The sequence below is a fragment of the Cucurbita pepo genome, chromosome LG11, assembly GCF_002806865.2.
Source record: "Cucurbita pepo subsp. pepo cultivar mu-cu-16 chromosome LG11, ASM280686v2, whole genome shotgun sequence".
In the NCBI taxonomy this organism is placed as follows: Eukaryota; Viridiplantae; Streptophyta; class Magnoliopsida; order Cucurbitales; family Cucurbitaceae; genus Cucurbita; species Cucurbita pepo.
In genome coordinates, this window is record NC_036648.1 from 5,264,253 (window position 1) to 5,285,200 (window position 20,948).

At 36.7% G+C, this 20,948-nt stretch overlaps 1 protein-coding gene across 1 annotated transcript; it reads left to right on the forward strand.

Moving 5' to 3' along the window:
• The first annotated feature begins 14,166 nt into the window (after positions 1–14,166).
• Positions 14,167–19,312, forward strand: LOC111806198 (aspartic proteinase-like protein 2). The gene is made up of 11 exons (XM_023691581.1): positions 14,167–14,450; positions 14,578–14,846; positions 15,278–15,407; positions 15,525–15,772; positions 16,224–16,448; positions 16,561–16,723; positions 16,812–16,885; positions 17,334–17,424; positions 17,622–17,697; positions 18,358–18,429; positions 18,877–19,312. The coding sequence occupies exons 2-11, from the start codon at positions 14,632–14,634 to the stop codon at positions 19,035–19,037; spliced, it is 1,455 nt and encodes a 484-aa protein (XP_023547349.1). The 5' UTR covers positions 14,167–14,450; positions 14,578–14,631; the 3' UTR covers positions 19,038–19,312.
• Positions 19,313–20,948: the final 1,636 nt, after the last annotated feature.

The window sequence follows — 20,948 nt, forward strand, 5'->3', positions numbered from 1 at the left end:
GTATATGATTCTTTTAAGAGAATTATTCTTCGAACAGATCGAATTAGTATATGATCCTATTGAGAGAATTATTATTCGAACAGATCGAAGTAATGTTGAGTAAACAGGTAACATCTCAACTTAGGTTAAAAGGTAAGAAGAAGGGCAAAATAGTAATTTTAAAGTTTTTAGTAAATGTATTGGATTTATAATTCATTATAGAAAGCGCCCAAGGAAAAATTGGAAAAATAACCCTTTTAGTTTAAAATTGGAAAAATAACCCCAAAATAGTATGGTAGAAATAGCCTTATAAACTTGAAATTTTTTTAAAAATAGCTCTAAAATCCCGTTCTCATATAGATATGACCATCTTAATCTTGTTTAGCTTTTAATTTTTTCATAAAAAATACTCATCTTAATCTTCTTAAGCTAAAAGAAGGCTCAACTTTAAGAAAAAACGGACCATAAATGAGAATTCGATCCATACCCGTAAATCTTATACAAAAATGACTATCTCCAATTGGGCACGCTCGGGACTTGCTAACCTTTGTCGTCTTATACGAAAATGTTTCTTAGAGGTACAAAAACCAAATGGGATTGGTCTCTCTCGATGAATTTGCTTACAGACTCGGATTGGATTTTCAAGTTTCAAGCTTTTCTTTAATGACGGCTAGAATTGGGAATTGGTCTTTGAGGCTCTTTCAACACTGGAATCCTTCATCAAACTTTTGGGTAATCTTGTTTAGATGGTGCATGAACAAGTTTGACGTGAAACGTTGGACTATAGCTCTTGAATTTGAAAAAAAAATTGAGAGTAGGAAACCCAAAAACTCAAAGGTTATAACTTGCAACTGAAAGCTCGACTTAGCTCGATTCTTGCTCCAAATGAAACCTCTTACTTCAGACTTTATAGAGGGAGATTAAACCGACCTTGAAACCTCTAGAATTATCGTAAATTTGAGTTTGAGTTTTTTTAGAGCTTCTATCGGAAATATCTTCTCCGATTAGCGTGCAATCGACCTCTATTTTGAATTCTGACCGTTGGATATGGTTAGGGGTGTACATGGTCCTTGGATCAGGTTGGAGAATTTTGTTTTACCCAACCCAAAAGTTCGGGTTGGTTGGATTGGTAACCCAACCCGAAACTTATCATAACCCAACCCAATCCAACCCTCTATTTTCTGGTTAGGTCCGGGTTGGGTTGTCAAATTTTTTTTTTCAAGTTTTATTTATTCACAATTTATAAATATTCGATACAATTTAGATAAAATATATTAAAAGTTTACAAACAAACACAAATCCATCTATAATCATGGACAAAAAAAAAAAAAAACAAATTCAATAAAAAAAACAAAAAGCGAAAATTGTAACATATTAACATAGTTCAACATTATCATAAAATTAAAAACAACTAAATACCGACATTTCTTGAGAATTAGTGAAAGTAACCAAAATATAAAGATTAAATAAACAATAAAAATGATTAGTTCAAACCTATTGTATATAACAAAAATAAAAAATATATAAAAATATTTTAATTGAAATATGCTTATTTATACATATGATAATGTTGCAACAAATAAATAATAAATACAATAGAATTTAGAATATACTTTAAAATTATATATATATATATGAGTGTCCCTGAACCGGCCTCAGTACCACTCTGGCAAACCTATTAATACGGAAGAATTCTTAATATATTTTATATACATTTATTTGGTTCGAGTCAATCCGAAGGTTTTGTCCATGAACCCGAAACCAAACCGATTCAGTTCGGCTTCAGAAAAATGAACCTAACCCTACCCGAAATGCTAATCCAATCCAACCCAACCCTTATAGTTCGGGTTAGGTTGGTTCGAGTTGTCGGGTTGAATGTACACCCCTAGATATGGTGAGATATGTCTCTCTAGAACATATTCAATTTGGATGAAATCCAACATTTTAAAACAAATTTTTTTAAAAAAAAAATTATTGTTATTTTTCTGATAATCCAATTTTTTTCTTAAATTTTTTTTCTCTTTTTGGTCATTTTTCTCTTCTTAACTACTTTGAAATTACCTCCCTCCCTTGAATTAAAACCTTTTTCCCTCCATGTTTACTTTTTCTATAGGATTTTTTTTCAAAAGCCTTAAATCCCTATTTGTTAGGATATTGAAATGACATGCTCAAGACTTTGGTCGAGTTGTTTAAATACCTTAATTCTTTATATTTTGTATATTTTATCTTTAGGATTTGGCCAGTAATATATTTTCTCTCATTTTTAAGAGTCAGTAGATAGCTTGTGTCCTATTTAAACATTATAAACATTAATGAAGATCGTACTTGCGATCCCACTTTTGTTTCTGATCCCTAACATGGTATCAGAGCATGTCCTCGGTGTTCTTAAATATCAAAATTTCCTTTATTTTTTTTAATGGCAGAATCAGTCAAATCCAGCTTCAAAACTTCGGAGGTTGATTTTACACATCCTTAATATATTCATCACTCTGATCAGCCATGATATTCACTCGTTCCAATCAAATTAAATGACACACATTATCAATCCGAGAGTAAATCAGTTATGGCTCTTGTTTCCAAAAAGAAAATTGGCTTCATTGATGGCACAATTGAAGAATTATCTCAACATGCAAATTCAAAAGAATTTGAACTCTGGAATTAGTGTAACAGTATGATGTTATCTTGGTTAACTCATTCAGTTGAAACAGATATCGCGAAGGTATTATTCACGCCAAGACAACTCATCAAGTGTGGGTTGATTTTCACGGTCAATTCTCACAAAAGAATGTTCACGCAATTTTTCAAATACAAAAGTCGATAGCAATGGAACCATATTTCACCAAGCTCGAAGCACTATGGGATGAATTGGAAGTGCACTGCACAATATTTAAGCATAATCAACGTCAAATACATGTTGATCAACGAGAAGAAGACAAGTTGATGCAACTATTCATGGGGCTTAAATGAGTCTTATAAAATAGTGAGATCTAACATACTGATGATGACTCCATTACCTAATGTGAGGCAAGCCTATACATTACTTGTACAAGGAGTGATGCAACTTCAGGTAATTTCTGAACCTAGTGAGAATTTATCAATTGTAGTAGTGCAGAAGAAGACAACATATTCAAAATTGACCAAAGACAAATATAATACCCGAAGAAAGAGAAATAGAAATAGAAAAAGAAAAAAAAAAGGAAAAGTCGAGAGAGGGGCAAATAGGGGTCCAAATGAAACCCCATCCAGAGTCCTGCAAAAGAAAAATAGTGAGAGAAAGGGGTAGAGAGAACCTAGAGAGAGGAGAAGGGATGAACCGCCGGAAGACTCACCGAGAACTACCGTCGGAGTCTATTCCGGTGAAGATCATGATGCAAGGAGGTGAAGATCATGATGCAGGGAGACTTTCTTGGAAGGGAAAAGAGAATGTGGGTGGCCGAAATCCCATTTTTCATCAAGAAATCGAAAAACCCGCAAGGTAAGGATCTTGAACGTTTTCTCAGATCTACGGTTCTCCTTTGTGACTCAAGATCTGAAATCTTGATATATTCATCTTGGAACAACTCTACGCATGTTCTGTGAAGAAGTTTGGCCGAGATCTCAACCTGAAGGCGGAGATCCGAGAGTCGTCCGAGAACGGTGAGCGAACTTCCGACATTCTTAACTCGTCCGGTAGTCAAGAAAAAATTACAAAAAAAATACCATGATGTAGCCCGTAACACGATCTAAAACTTTACCGAAGGAATCATGTCGATCGGATCTAGGGATTGAAAGATATGAAAATGGGAAAAGAGGACTGTGTTTCGGTTTTCAGAGGGCAGAGAAGAAAGAAGAAAGAAGAAAGAAAGAAAGAAAAAAAAAAAAGAGTCGGCCGGTGAGCGGCGGAGGGCGGCGACAGGCGCCGGACACGCATCGACCATCGGCTGGAGCAACGCAGCTCTAGCGAGGCGTCGACACGTGTTGCCTGCAAGCCGGGTCGAACCGCAACGTGAGCCGAGCCGACCGGACTGGACCAGACCGGCCGACCCGCGAATACGCGGAAGCGAGCGCGGGTGCAGCCTGCGACTCGCGCCTTCCCGCGCGCGTGACCACGCACTCCCAGCGCGCTGCTGGCGCGTGAGCGCGCGTGGGACGGCCAATTTGGTCCGGTTGCTTTCTGTTTGCCCGATTCTTGTCCCAGTTTCAGTTTTAATACTGTTTTTATGTGAATAGGGATCTAATTTAAAGAAATCAGTATTTTTGGACTCTTCACGGGCAAAGAAACGCTAGCAAAAAGGGCACGCGTCAACCAGGTAAGTCACCACCCGGTATTTAGGAAGAAATACTTGTAGGATTCGCTTGGATTGCATGCATGCTAATAGGTTTACTTCAGATTAGCTCTCCATGTAAATTATTTGTCAGAGTATCTGATATGATTGTATTGGGTGAATTACATGAGTGTTGCTGTATGCTTTATGCTTCCACTGTATGTATGCATGCATTTAATTTATGTTGGAATTGTGTATTTCGTGTTCCGGGTGCTTGATGGATGAATTCGCTCCATTGAACGCANATTATCAATCCGAGAGTAAATCAGTTATGGCTCTTGTTTCCAAAAAGAAAATTGGCTTCATTGATGGCACAATTGAAGAATTATCTCAACATGCAAATTCAAAAGAATTTGAACTCTGGAATTAGTGTAACAGTATGATGTTATCTTGGTTAACTCATTCAGTTGAAACAGATATCGCNATGGAGGTCATCGCCCCGTTGAGCCGGTATGTCTAGTTTGCATAAATTAATAGTACGATGTTAGAAGACAGTTGCATGCACACTCTGATAATTGNACAGATATCGCGAAGGTATTATTCACGCCAAGACAACTCATCAAGTGTGGGTTGATTTTCACGGTCAATTCTCACAAAAGAATGTTCACGCAATTTTTCAAATACAAAAGTCGATAGCAATGGAACCATATTTCACCAAGCTCGAAGCACTATGGGATGAATTGGAAGTGCACTGCACAATATTTAAGCATAATCAACGTCAAATACATGTTGATCAACGAGAAGAAGACAAGTTGATGCAACTATTCATGGGGCTTAAATGAGTCTTATAAAATAGTGAGATCTAACATACTGATGATGACTCCATTACCTAATGTGAGGCAAGCCTATACATTACTTGTACAAGGAGTGATGCAACTTCAGGTAATTTCTGAACCTAGTGAGAATTTATCAATTGTAGTAGTGCAGAAGAAGACAACATATTCAAAATTGACCAAAGACAAATATAATACCCGAAGAAAGAGAAATAGAAATAGAAAAAGAAAAAAAAAAGGAAAAGTCGAGAGAGGGGCAAATAGGGGTCCAAATGAAACCCCATCCAGAGTCCTGCAAAAGAAAAATAGTGAGAGAAAGGGGTAGAGAGAACCTAGAGAGAGGAGAAGGGATGAACCGCCGGAAGACTCACCGAGAACTACCGTCGGAGTCTATTCCGGTGAAGATCATGATGCAAGGAGGTGAAGATCATGATGCAGGGAGACTTTCTTGGAAGGGAAAAGAGAATGTGGGTGGCCGAAATCCCATTTTTCATCAAGAAATCGAAAAACCCGCAAGGTAAGGATCTTGAACGTTTTCTCAGATCTACGGTTCTCCTTTGTGACTCAAGATCTGAAATCTTGATATATTCATCTTGGAACAACTCTACGCATGTTCTGTGAAGAAGTTTGGCCGAGATCTCAACCTGAAGGCGGAGATCCGAGAGTCGTCCGAGAACGGTGAGCGAACTTCCGACATTCTTAACTCGTCCGGTAGTCAAGAAAAAATTACAAAAAAAATACCATGATGTAGCCCGTAACACGATCTAAAACTTTACCGAAGGAATCATGTCGATCGGATCTAGGGATTGAAAGATATGAAAATGGGAAAAGAGGACTGTGTTTCGGTTTTCAGAGGGCAGAGAAGAAAGAAGAAAGAAGAAAGAAAGAAAGAAAAAAAAAAAAGAGTCGGCCGGTGAGCGGCGGAGGGCGGCGACAGGCGCCGGACACGCATCGACCATCGGCTGGAGCAACGCAGCTCTAGCGAGGCGTCGACACGTGTTGCCTGCAAGCCGGGTCGAACCGCAACGTGAGCCGAGCCGACCGGACTGGACCAGACCGGCCGACCCGCGAATACGCGGAAGCGAGCGCGGGTGCAGCCTGCGACTCGCGCCTTCCCGCGCGCGTGACCACGCACTCCCAGCGCGCTGCTGGCGCGTGAGCGCGCGTGGGACGGCCAATTTGGTCCGGTTGCTTTCTGTTTGCCCGATTCTTGTCCCAGTTTCAGTTTTAATACTGTTTTTATGTGAATAGGGATCTAATTTAAAGAAATCAGTATTTTTGGACTCTTCACGGGCAAAGAAACGCTAGCAAAAAGGGCACGCGTCAACCAGGTAAGTCACCACCCGGTATTTAGGAAGAAATACTTGTAGGATTCGCTTGGATTGCATGCATGCTAATAGGTTTACTTCAGATTAGCTCTCCATGTAAATTATTTGTCAGAGTATCTGATATGATTGTATTGGGTGAATTACATGAGTGTTGCTGTATGCTTTATGCTTCCACTGTATGTATGCATGCATTTAATTTATGTTGGAATTGTGTATTTCGTGTTCCGGGTGCTTGATGGATGAATTCGCTCCATTGAACGCAAGCTTCGTGCTCTGGGTGCTTGATGGAGGTCATCGCCCCGTTGAGCCGGTATGTCTAGTTTGCATAAATTAATAGTACGATGTTAGAAGACAGTTGCATGCACACTCTGATAATTGTAGGGCTCATTTCTATGATAAGCTTAGGGAATTATTGTTAGGAGCGATATGTCGCTCCAGCCAGATTTAATTTTTCCCTAGGAACTTAGCGGTTTACCACGGCAAGAGGGTACCTCGGAGTGTTCATAGATTGCTAGCGTGAGAACGGTATCTATAGCTTCGTGGGAGGACCAAGGGTCCCTGATCAGTCCTTACTGCTCTTAGCCATTTCGCATGGAAAATGTGTTCCCACGTCGTACNCTGCACAATATTTAAGCATAATCAACGTCAAATACATGTTGATCAACGAGAAGAAGACAAGTTGATGCAACTATTCATGGGGCTTAAATGAGTCTTATAAAATAGTGAGATCTAACATACTGATGATGACTCCNCTAGGCATTTAATGAAAGGACGATGAGCCGCTGAAACCCAAGGAGCAAGCTCCAAGGGACTAAGATTAGAACTAGACGTCCTAGAACCGAGTAGGAAACCGTGGGAATNCCATTACCTAATGTGAGGCAAGCCTATACATTACTTGTACAAGGAGTGATGCAACTTCAGGTAATTTCTGAACCTAGTGAGAATTTATCAATTGTAGTAGTGCAGAAGAAGACANTTTTTTTGTCAGGTGTCGGTCGAGGTGGAGGAGCGTTCGAGAGCTGTGCAATCACAGAGGGGGTCGTTCCGGAGCGTCAGTCCCTTTTTCGGTCTTTTGGAGTCTTTTGCGAATTTCTTTTAGATTTGTATTTTATTTCCTTTTTGTAAACTTAAATCCTCTTTTGAAATATTTTAATTTTATTTGATTTTCATCTTTTTATTTCACTCTTTTTTTTTTTCTTTTTGTTTGTTTTCGATTTCATCTTTTTAGTCACGATTCGGTTTTTCGAAGCCTCGAAAATCGGGTCGTGACAAATTGGTATCAGAGTAGTCGAGTTTTAGATTCTGTAGACTTTTTCTAGGATAGAGAGTCATACACCTCTGTTACTCAGCTCGACGACACACTTCGCCATGCCAGCCTTCTCGCTCTTCCCCGCAGAGGGGTAGACACGAGAGGGTGTGCCAGTAAGGACGCTGGGCCCCAAAGGGAGGTGGATTTGGTGGTGGTCCCACATCAATTGGAGGAAGGAAAGAGTGCCAGTAAGGACGCTGGGCCCCAAAGGGAGGTGGATTTGGTGGTGGTCCCACATCGATTGGAGGAAGGAAAGAGTGCCAGCGAGGACGCTGGGCCCCAAAGGGGGGTTTATTTGGGGGTGGTCCCACATCGATTGGAGGAAGGAAAGAGTGCCAGCGAGGACGCTGTGCTCCGAAGGGGGGTGGATTGTGATGTCTCACATTGGTTGGGGAGGAGAACAAATCATCCTTATAAGGGTGTGGAAATCTTCATGCGTTTTAAAGCCGTGAGGGGAAGCTGTCCTCAAAGAGGACAATATTTGCTAGCAGTGAAATTACAACAGATAGCACAAGTCTTATCTACCCTCATTCATTATCCTTCTGGTAATTCTGATAGTTACATCAATGCTGCTGCACGTTTGTTTCCACTATTTGCATTATCCATTAATTCTGTTATTTTTAATTCTTATAAAGGTGAGGACAATATCTGCTAGCGGTGAAATTACAACAGATAGCACAAGTCTTATCTACACTCAATCATCATCCTTTTGGTAATTCTGATAGTTACATCAATGCTGCTGCACGTTTGTTTCCACTATTTGCATGATCCATTAATTATGTTATTTCTAATTCTTATAAAGGTGTGGAAACCTTCTTCCCCTCAAAGGAAAGCCCAAAGAGAACAATATCTGCTAGCGGTGGATCTGGGTCGTTACAAAACAATTACAACAGATAGCACAAGTCTTATCTGCACTCAATCATCATCCTTTTGGTAATTCCGATAGTTACATCAATGTTGCAGGTTTGTTTCCACTATTTACATTATTCATTAATTTTGTTACTTCTAATTCATGGATTCTCGATAGTGGAGCTACAAATCATATATATCCAAAGCTATGTTATGAATGAACCAAAGGCTGCAATCATTTCTACAATAAATTTGCCAAATGTAGTGACAGCACATGTGTCACGTTCTGGCAATGTTTCCTTTAATCCTAACTTTTAGTTAAACAATGTTTTATTGTGTATGCGTTCGTTCAATTTAAACTTGATGTCCATCAGCAAACTTACCAATGACTTGAAATGTTGTGTCACTTTCTATCTTGATTCTTGTGTTATGCAGGACTTGGCTACGGGGAAGATGATTGGCTCGGGTAAACAATTTGGAGATCTCTATCATATTTTTTTCATGTCCAATCAAATCTTCCGTTCATCAAGTATCTCATTCATCTGATTTGTGGCATTTACGCCTAGGTCATCCTTTATTTTCTCGTTTTAAATTTATAGCTAAATTGCATCTTAATTATACTACTTTTTCTCATAATTTTAGTATTTGCCCCTTAGCAATAAACTAGCTTCTCTTTTCCAAGATGCTCAATAACAACACATTCTGCCTTTGATTTGGTACATTATTTATTAATGAACTTTGTTAAATTCGTTTAAACTCAAATTAACACTACTATCAAGATAGTACGATCAGACAATGTGACTGAGTTTCTATCTTTGCAATCATTTTTTACCTCTTATGGCATTGAATCAGCGCACTTGTGTCTATAATCCACAACAAAATTGAGTTGTAGAATGTAAGCATCGTGATCATATCCTAAATGTAGCTAGGTTTCTTCTCTTTCAGTCACGGGTTCCACTTAATTTCTTGGGTTAGTGCATTTTAAGTGCTGTTTATCTTATAAATAGACATCATTACTATTGTTATCTAACAAGACACCCTTTGAAGCACTCTACAAATGGCCACCTACAGTTCATCATCTTAAAAAATTTTGAACGGTAGTAAATCCTAAGCAAAAATTGAACCTCGAGTAATTCCTTGTGTTTTCGTAGGATATCCTAGTGGTCAAAAGGTTACCAGTTGTATGACATACAATCTCACAAATTCTTTACCAGTCGTGATATTAAATTTTATGGAGATGATTTTCCTTTTTCATCGACTTCACAAACTCTGACATTAGCTCCTCCAACTCCCATTTCACCACTCAATTATCTCACCTGGTACAACAGTTCCACTCCGACATTCTACTCGTACCAAATAGCCTCCACCTTGGCATAATGATTATGAGATGTCTTCTGTAACCAATCATTTAACCTCCCGCTCAAGTCCCAGCACTGGCACTAGGTATTCCCTTCATCATTACCTTTCATTATCTCGTTTTTCTCCTACTCAACGTGTTTTTCTAGCTCTTATTACAGCCCAGACAGAACCTAAAATCTATGATGAGATAGCTTGCGACCCATTGTGGCAACAGGCTATGAATGCTTAAATTGCAGCTATGGAACATAATCACACTTGGTCTCTCGTTCCTCTACCACCTGATCATAAAGCTATTGGTTGTCGTTGGGTGTACAAGATTAAATACAACTTTGATTGTTCTACTGAACGTTATACAACTCGGTTTGTAGCAAAGGGATACACTTAGGTTGAAGGTATTGATTACAAAGAGACATGTTCTCCTACAGCGAAACTTACTACACTTCGTTGTTCTGTTGAACATTATAAAGCTCGGTTGCTACTGCTCGAAAATGATTCACTCATCAGTTGAATATCTAAAATGCCTTTCTCCATGGTAATCTAGACGAGGAAGTCTACATGTTTTTACCACCAGGTCTTCACGACAAGGGGAGAATATAGTATGTCGGCTACATAAATCTCTTTATGGGTTAAAACAGGTTCTCGCAATTAGTTCTCCATATTCTCTACCACTATACAAAATGCACGCTACACTTAGGCAAAAGCAGATTACTCTTTATTTACTAAAGAGTAGAGGTACTTCTTAAATTGACGTTCTTATTTATGTTGATGATATTCTATTGACAGACATGATCTAAAAGAAATTCAACATCTCAAGACTTGTTTACTCGAGAAATTTCTTATCAAAGATTTAGTAATTTAAAATATTTCATAGGTATTGAATTTTCTCAATCTAGAAAAGAAATTTTTATGTCTCAAAGAAAGTATGCTTTAGACATTTTTCAAGACATAGGTTTTACAGGAGCACGTCTAGAAAAATTTCCTATGGAGCAAAATCTGAAACTTTCTTTAATAGAGAAGTTGAATGATCCAAGCAAATACAGACGGTTGATCGACAGATTTATATATTTAACTGTTACTAAGTCTGACATAGTGTATCAGTTCGTATGCTTAGTCAATTTATGCATGAACCAAGAAAACCACATTGGGAGGCAGTTGTTCGAGTTATGAGATACATCAAAGGTACTCCTGGTTAAAGACTTCTACTACCATCTAAAAGCAACCTGAGATTACAAGCATATTCCGATTTTGACTGGGGTGGTTGTCGAACTTCTAGACGGTCTATTTCTACGTTCTAGATTTTCTTGGAAAATTCAACTATTTCGTGAAAGTTTAAAAAGCAAACCAATGTGTCTAGGTCATAAGTAGAAGCCGAATATCGAGCTATGCCAAATACTTGTTTAGAGTTAACGTAGCTGAGATGCATTCTTCCAGACTTGATTAGAATATTTTTAATATTAAGATCTAATTCAATTCTGTTGTAAATTTTTTTCAAACCAAACAACTCTCATTAATTCAACCTAAATAACACGGATTAAATAATGAACTCAATCTAGCCTGAGTTGATTTGGGTTATTAACGTCATTCATTCAATTTTTTTTTTTTTTAATAAAGTAAAAATGTTAGTATACATTTATCTATTTTATTTTAAAATATTTAATTAATATTTCCAATTTAAAATTATATTTCCATGGGTTAAAAATTATTTTTAAAATTTATTGGAGAATAAATAAGAAAAAATAGTTATGAAATTAATTAAATATATTTATAAATATAATTTTTTCATGAAAAAAAAACTTTATTTAAAATTAAATAATAAATCCGTATTGGTTTTGAGATCATTTAACTTTAGGGAACTCGTGAATTAATCTAATACATAAAGTTTTCATTTATTTGAATCTAACTGTTAAGGATAGTTGACCGTTCATTATAAGACAAATATCTATATTTGCCTTAGATTATGGGTTACCATATTTGCTCTTTTATTAAATACAAATATATTGTATTCATTTATTATTCTTTCCTTTTATTGCTATTTCCATATTATTTGTAATTTACCATATTTCTGTATTCTGTAAATGATTATAAACAAGATAACTCTCACCCCCATTTAGGTGTGGTGGATTCAGCAAACATTCACATGGTATCAGAGCGGTTTAACAACCCTGATCCTTTCTTCTTTGTGGCTTCCGAATCTTCTTATCATCTTCTTCCTTTCAATACTCTAATCCATATGATCACCATCAAACTTTCTTCCTCCAATTATCTTCTTTGGAAAAGCCAACTTCTCCCTCTCCTTAAGAGTCAAGACATGCTGGGCTATGTCGATGGAACTATGATTCCACCACCTCGCTTTGAACCAGAAACCTCCTCAAGACTCAACCTCAAATATTTGGCATGGAGAGCAGCCGATCAACGACTTCTCTGTCTCCTGCTCTCCTCTCTCACTGAGGAAGCCATGGCTGTTGTCGTTGGTCTCTCTACTGCACGTGATGTTTGGCTTGCGTTGGAAACTACGTTCAGTCATCAGTCGGAAGCTCGTGAACTGAGCCAAAAGGATTCAAATNGTCGTTTTTTTTTCAAATTAGGTTCTGGGTTTTGCTTGAATCTCTGTTCTATTTGGTGGGGGTTTGGTTTTGATTATGGAGATTGCAAGACTTGCCGTAGTGAGCTTCTTGCTGGTGATTTCGTTTTTGTCTATTGGGGATTGCAATTTGGTGTTCAATGTTCATCACAAGTTCAAGGGCCGCGAGAGGTCCTTGGAAGCCTTCAAAGCCCACGATGTTCTCCGTCGCGGTAGATTTCTTTCTGCTATTGATCTCAACTTGGGCGGCAACGGACACCCTTCTGAATCTGGGTTAGTCTTGATTTCTGTTGTGGTTATTTAGCATACTGAAATTTCTTTAGTTTTTGTGCGGTGATCTTGTCTGTAATTGCTTGTTTAGTGGACAATTTACTACATATCTCAGGTATTCTGTTGTGATTCTTCTACTACCATCTAAAAGCAACCTGAGATTACAAGCATACTCCGATTCTGACTGAGGTGGTTGTCGAACTTCTAGACAGTCTATTTTTAGGTTCTAGATTTTCTTGGAAAATTCAACTATTTCGTGAAAGTTTAAAAAGCAAACCAATGTGTCTAGGTCATCAGTAGAAGCCGAGTATCGAGCTATGCCATATACTTATTTAGAGTTAACGTAGTTGAGATGCATTCTTCCAGACTGTTGTAAATTTTTAATATTAAGATCTAAGNTATATTGTATTCATTTATTATTCTTACCTTTTATTGCTATTTCCATATTATTTGTAATTTACCATATTTCTGTATTTGTAAATGATTATAAATAAGAGAACTCTCACCCCATTTAGGTAGGGTGAATTCAGCAAACATTCACACTAACCCAATTCAAACAAGTCTATAAGTCAATCTGAATACGTGTGTTACCAAACCTTACACATTTGACTGGGTTGATCGAAATTTTCGAGTCATCAAATGTTGTGAACACTCTTAATAATATATTTAAAAATAATAAAAAATATTCATAGTTACCAACTAAATATTTGACTAAATGTCAATTTATGTATAAATTTGATATAATAATGTTTAAAAAATAATATAAAACGCAAAAAAATTAAAATGGTCAAAATTTATGTATAAAATAATATTCACCCTTAATAATATATTTATACTAAAATTTATGTATAAAATAATATTTAAAATAATATTGTTTAAAAAAATTTGCAGTCAAAAAGTTTAAAAAATTAGTCAAAATTATAGTATTTTTCAAATGAGGCTAATAATAAATTGTATTTATCTATAATTTCTATTCATGTGGATTCCTTTTATTTATTTTTTTTTTAAAATCATTTAAATTTAGTTTTTCTACCTTCAACAAATTTCAAAATTTTGCACATTTTTATGCAAGAAAATACACTATTTTAATATATTTAAAAAAAATTAAAAAGAGAACAGTAATAGATGTTGGATGAAAGTCCCAGCTAATTTAGAGAATGATTATGGGTTTATAACCAAAGAATACTCTTCCCATGGGTACGAGGTCTTTTGGAAAAACCCAAAACAAAGCTACGAGGGCTCATATTCTATTTTTTATTTTTTATTTATTATAGTTAATATAAAATTTAAAAGAAATCAATTAAATAACAGAGCCCCAAATAAAAGAAAAAAAAAAGTCTGAAAAACAGTGAAATTTATATATAAGCCGGAAACGAGGTTAGTTGGACCTTTCATATGGATCCCTTCGTCAATCCATTGAAAATGGTATCACTCATTTAACCATCCATTGACTTTCCTCTTTCTCTCTTTCTCTCTCTCTTTTCAATTTTCTTCTTTGAGTAATTAATCGGTAGTCAAGACAGTACAATCGAAGGATGTCGGTAAGGCCATGGAATTGAACAGACAGCGGCACTGCCAGATTTCAGAGACAGAGACGTGAAGTCGACGAATCCAAATCCAAGTCCAAATTTACTGTTTATTTGATTATTCAAAATCAAGTGAAGATTGCGACCAATTCTTTTCTCTTGGCTCAACGCGGTTCATTCTATTCCCCTGTTTCTAATTTTGTTTCTTCACCTTATTCTCTACTTGGAAGAGTTTTCTAGGTAACCCATTGCTGTTAGCCCATAAATCTGAGCTGGGCGTCGTTTTTTTTTCAAATTAGGTTCTGGGTTTTGCTTGAATCTCTGTTCTATTTGGTGGGGGTTTGGTTTTGATTATGGAGATTGCAAGACTTGCCGTAGTGAGCTTCTTGCTGGTGATTTCGTTTTTGTCTATTGGGGATTGCAATTTGGTGTTCAATGTTCATCACAAGTTCAAGGGCCGCGAGAGGTCCTTGGAAGCCTTCAAAGCCCACGATGTTCTCCGTCGCGGTAGATTTCTTTCTGCTATTGATCTCAACTTGGGCGGCAACGGACACCCTTCTGAATCTGGGTTAGTCTTGATTTCTGTTGTGGTTATTTAGCATACTGACATTTCTTTAGTTTTTGTGCGGTGATCTTGTCTGTAACTGCTTGTTCAGTGGACAATTTACTACATATCTCAGGTATTCTGTTGTGATCTTTCAAACAAGACCTGTGTGATTGGATCCTGTTCTACCTCTTTTAAGTACATACCATATGGAATTTGGATCTTTACCTTTTTTGTTTTGACTTTATGAAATCACTGCTCAAGTTTTTAGTTGCTTATGGATTTGGATTATTGTTCCTCGTTTTAATGGATTTGTTCGAGTCGAACGTGGCAGATCGGCCTGTTCCTTTTTCTTGTATGATAAAAGAGAGTATTGTTCACTTTATCATATTCGTTGTTGGATGGTGGAAACTGGAAATACTTATATGTTCGATCTTCTCTATCGGTTGGATTAGGCTGTATTTCGCTAAAATCGGGCTTGGGACACCAGCAAAGGACTATTATGTACAAGTGGATACAGGAAGTGACCTCCTATGGGTCAATTGTGCAGGCTGTACAAACTGTCCCAGGAAAAGTGATCTTGGTGTATGTCTCTTTAACTTTAAATTCTTAATTATATTCCAAACTACATCAAACATTTGTCGCTTGTCATCGTCTTCGATGGATCAAAGCTTCACAAGCAATACTCTGATTATGTTACAGATAGAACTGACACTATACAATCCATCGAGCTCTAGTACTTCAAACTTGGTAACTTGTGGCCAAGATTTTTGCACTTCCACATACGACGGTCCGATTCCTGGCTGCAGACCTGAACTACTCTGTGAATATAAAGTTGCATATGGAGATGGAAGCTCAACTACAGGATATTTCGTGAAGGATCATGTAGTACTCGATCGAGTGACGGGAAATTTTCAAACTGAATCTACAAATGGGAGTATAGTATTTGGGTAAGAATAGTATTTTCTACATTTTCTTTTATTTTTGTTCTGTGTCCATCAATTGATCGTGTGGGATTATATCGAAAAGTTCATGTTCAAGTTCTTTTATATGAATTTCTATTTCATGGCATCATGAAATTTTATAAATCTACAATGAATTAGTGAAAAAATGTTTTTAGATAGTAAACCTAACCAGTCGTCTGTTTGACGTTTGACGTATTTTATAGTATATTTAACGATGAATAAAGTACCTACCAAGGAAAAATCGTTATTATTTCCCATTCTCCTCTCAAGTTGTTCCTCGGCTTCAGTTATTTGTTTCGACATATTTCGATCATGGGCAATTTTCAACACCTACTCAATGACTTTGTGAAATGCATCGATCATTCTGGTTTTCTGTTTTCTTTTTCTTCTTTTTCGTTCATACTTATTTTGTCTTCCTTGATGGACGGATGGATAGTTGTGGCGCTCAACAATCTGGCCAACTCGGTGCAACATCTGCAGCACTTGATGGGATACTTGGTTTCGGACAAGCAAATTCATCCATGATTTCGCAGCTGGCTTCATCAGGAAAAATTAAAAGAATTTTTGCACATTGCTTGGATAATATTAATGGAGGTGGAATTTTCGCCATTGGAGAAGTGGTGCAGCCAAAAGTTCGCACCACTCCATTAGTGCAGCAACAGTATGTTACACTTCCTTGCAATTAGTACTTTTCGACACCTTCAATCGAAAACGTTCTTCTTCCTTTTTGTAAGTAGTAGCCTTGGACTTAGTTATTTCATGATGCACTGTAGGGCACATTACAATGTGTTTATGAAGGCAATTGAGGTTGGCAATGAAGTGCTGAATCTCCCCACGGATGTTTTCGACACTGATTTAAAGAAAGGAACAATTATCGACAGTGGCACGACGTTGGCTTACTTACCAGATGTGATTTATGAACCATTGATAGCGAAGGTACACTGTATAAAAAATATTTATATCTAGTTTAAGTTTAATAGCATTAAGTGTGTTTCAGAAACTGAAGCTGTATTTACTATGCTAGATTTTTGCAAGGCAGACTGGATTGAAGTTGCATACTGTTGAAGAACAGTTCACCTGCTTCGAATACGACGGAAAGTAAGATGGCATGATACCCTACCTGGCTAAGTTCTATCGATCTTCGCCGAACATTTAAAATAGCGATCTCGTTGTTCTAGAATCGATATTCAATTAGGGATCCTCCTTTTACAAGATTGTTAAATGTGTTGCTAGTTTGTCCTCTTAATTTGGTCTGGTTTTTATTGATTCATGAGTAAAGATATATTAGCTTCATCTTAGGAGATACCCTCTAGGATCCTGGGTTCATGTTCTATGTCGAAAACTTAATAACTCGAAACTTCGTTATCCCTAAGAGTTGGTCTTGGTATAAGAGAAGCCTTTCGGACGTGAACACGAGCATAATAATGTAAGAAATGGGGCCCTTGACAAGAGTTTAGCATGCTGCATAGTATTCTTTACCTGATGAAAACATTCTTATGAATAAGTTTTTTAAGTTTCTCATTTGGGTTTTATGTTCTTCATGCAGTGTTGACGATGGATTTCCTACTATTACATTTCATTTCGAAGATTCGCTATCTTTGACCGTTCATCCTCACGAGTATCTATTTGATATTGCGGTGAGTGAAATGAGCTTGGAACAGGTTGTTCATGTGAATGACAAGAATCTTAGCAACTAGTTTTTAGATCAAATAATTGATATTACTTAGGAAGATCAAGGGCGATACCGATACCGATACCGGGGTAGCCTTAAAAGCGTATTTACAGAAACTTCCCTGAGATAATTTTTTGTTAACCTTTCTGATCAAATTTGCAGAGTAATAAATGGTGCGTCGGTTGGCAGAACAGTGGTGCCCAATCTAGAGATGGAAAGGATATGATTCTGTTGGGAGGTCAGTGAAAAGACAATGAACATTTCTATTATATTTCATCGCTTCTGCTCATGAAACTTCGTTATCTGTAATGGCCCAGGCCCACTGCTAGTAGATATTATCCTCTTTAGGCTTTTCCTTTCGGGTTTCCCTCAAAGCTTTAAAACGCGTCTGCTAGGGAAAGGTTTCCACACCCTTATAAAGAGTGTTTCGTTCTCTTCCCCAACCAATGTGGGATGGTGGGATCTTACATTATCACTCCCTAAAACTTGAAACTTGAGTGAATCCCTACGTTAATACTACACCGTTGAACACTCCGACACTTTAGTTCGGCTAGCATGTCCATGTCTAACACATGTCACACTTGAACACTCCGACACTTGTTGGACACTTGTTAGCACAATGAATGTGTTAGACACTAGCGGTACAAAGTTGATATACGTCCAACGTTTATTAGACACATAACAAACACTTAGAGTTTGAATAAATTTCAAGAGTGAACGGTATTAAGTTCATTTTTTTGAATTTTCTTCTTGTATAAAAATGATATATTTTAACATGTTCGTGTTGTGTTGTGTTGTATCCATGCTTCTTAGTAACCGCCCCCAAAGATAACGGTGTTCCTTTCCGGGATGTGCATATTATTGTTAATCCGTTTTTCCCATTTGTTTCTGATTTCAGATTTGGTGCTTCAAAATAGACTCGTACTGTACGACTTGGAAAATCAGACCATTGGCTGGACAGAGTATAACTGTGAGTTATTTATTTCGCATTAGAAAACTTTATATAACAGCCTAATCTCACAACTAGCCGATATCGTCCTCTTTGGGCTTTTCCTTTCGGGCTTCCCCTCAAGGTTTTTAAAACGCGTCTACTAGGGAGAGGTTTTCACACCTGTATAAAGAATGTTTCATTCCCGTCTCCCAACCGATGTGGGATCTCACAATCCACCCTTCCTCAGGGCCCAACTCCTCGCTGGCACAAGTGATCTAAGAAAGGACCCCAATCCAAATTTGATAATAAGAGTAGGAAAACTAGAAAAGTTGGTTCGTGTTGTTAATATCTCGATCGAAACAGCAGTGCGACAGGTTGGGTAGAGTAATAAATAATGAAAAGATAGATTCCTTTTGCCCAAATGGCCTTAGTGTATTAAATATTCAGAAATTGGTGTGAATCTGTTCCAATGGGGCATTGTTGCAGGCTCTTCAAGCATCAAGGTGAGGGATGAACACAGTGGAGCCATATACACAGTGGGGCCTCATAACCTTTCTTCAGCTCCTTCTGTAAGAGTTGGAACAATATCATCAATGCTGCTGTCAATACTTCTACTGCTTACTGTTCTTCATTCTTTTACAAATTAAAAGGGATTCTTTTCAAACTCATATCAATTTTTTCAATGTACATATTATGCTCTGCTGCCCATTTCATTCTTTTTCATTCTTTAACATCATCCATTTGGAAGTACTGAATGATTCTTTGGGCGTATTTGGAAGTACTGAATGATTCTTTGGGCGTTTGTGAAAAACTTGTATTGTTCTTATTGATATTCATAACTTCAACTGTCTTTCCTCTGCTCATTGGCCTCGACTTTAATTGTATGGAAACAATATTGTAATGTTTATTGGTGTATTATTGATCGAGTGTTTAGCTCACCATTTTGGGACCATTTTGGGAGCAGAGAGTATGAGTTAGCTTAACCGATCTCATGTTTGGTACGTCTTTTCTTATTTGTTAGGTTTGCTATAGTATTTCGTTATTACTTCTCGAGTTTGTTATTATATGTACTCTGTGGTAAAATAATATATTTTATAATGTGTTAACGACCATATGTTAAATTATACTTAAGACAAGTAAGATATGTTTAAAGTACCCGTTTAAAAAATATGAACGTAAATCGCTTTTATTCAAAATCACAATTAGTTCATAAGCTCGTAGTCCTCATAAATTAGACCATTCAATTCTTATGTCAATAATAAGTTCTAAAAGAATATATAGATTATTCACCTGACTTAAAACATTATTTTGATTCTTTAGAGAAATCATAAACTAAAATTAAGTCATATCTGTAGTACGACTTTGGCTCTTTTGATGTTCTTGATGGCTGATTACCCAAATACACAACGTGTAATCACTACAAAATTATTTTTATTTCACATCAATCATATCAAGCATAAAATCAGTCTAAACGTATTTATAACAATCACTTCTTTGTCTTACTCATCCCGTTCAACCTCCAAACAAATTCAAGTCTTTTTATGCTTCTATATTCTAAAATATTCTTTAAAAATTTAAAAGGTTTCTCTTTCAACACTTAGGAAATTGATTTCAATTTAGTCCGACTCCTCTTGAAAGAGTACAAAATACTTGGTCTTCATCTTGTCCTCTTGTTCTTATGTAGTCTTTTTAGATGGGTGATTCCGCCATAGGACTTGAACCCGCGCAGTTTCTCGACTGTGTAACGTCTTCACTTTTCTAGCTAAAATTTGCAAGAGCTTCTCTTCCTAGCTTAAACTCTTGGATTGTAAGAACTCGAAATCTATCATGTGAGATGAATTTGTTATGTATCGTTAAACATAGACACATAGAATACATTGTGCACTCACAAGAGTGCAGGTAGCAAGACCAATCGATAAGCTACTTGCCTCACTCATTTCAAATCTTATACAAAAAAGTGCAGGTAGTAAGGTCAATCGACAAGGATATACCTATCAATTATAGATATTATTGATGTGATTAAATTCATAGGATATGAATTGATCTACAAAAGAAAAAAAAAAGTGCAGGTAAAAAGATACAGATTTTCAAATAAGATTTAATGACAAAGAGTTGAACATAACGGAAGAAAGTAGACTAAAAGTAGACTTTCTCACTTATTACCATTATAGAGTCTATAAGTTTTCTCTATTTCGTATTTGCATATGAGATATGTCAAATGGACGTTTAGAATTCTTTTATGAAAATGAATCTTAAAGAACACACCTACACAAATTATTTGATGGATTTATTAACGTTTAGATCTTTGCACGGACCTATGATTTTGAATAAATTATAATGACTTTTGTAGAGATAAGAAAATTGTCTAATATTTTATGTCGATGACATATTACTCATTGTGAATGATGTAAGACTTCAACCTAACCAATTCTAAATTCATGATTTGGAATGACTCGGTATATCCTGTGAATAGAGATTTATAAGATAAATGTTAACTTAGTCTTACACATCTTATCTTGATAATAATTTGATTCGACCCATTTTGTAATTGTTACAAA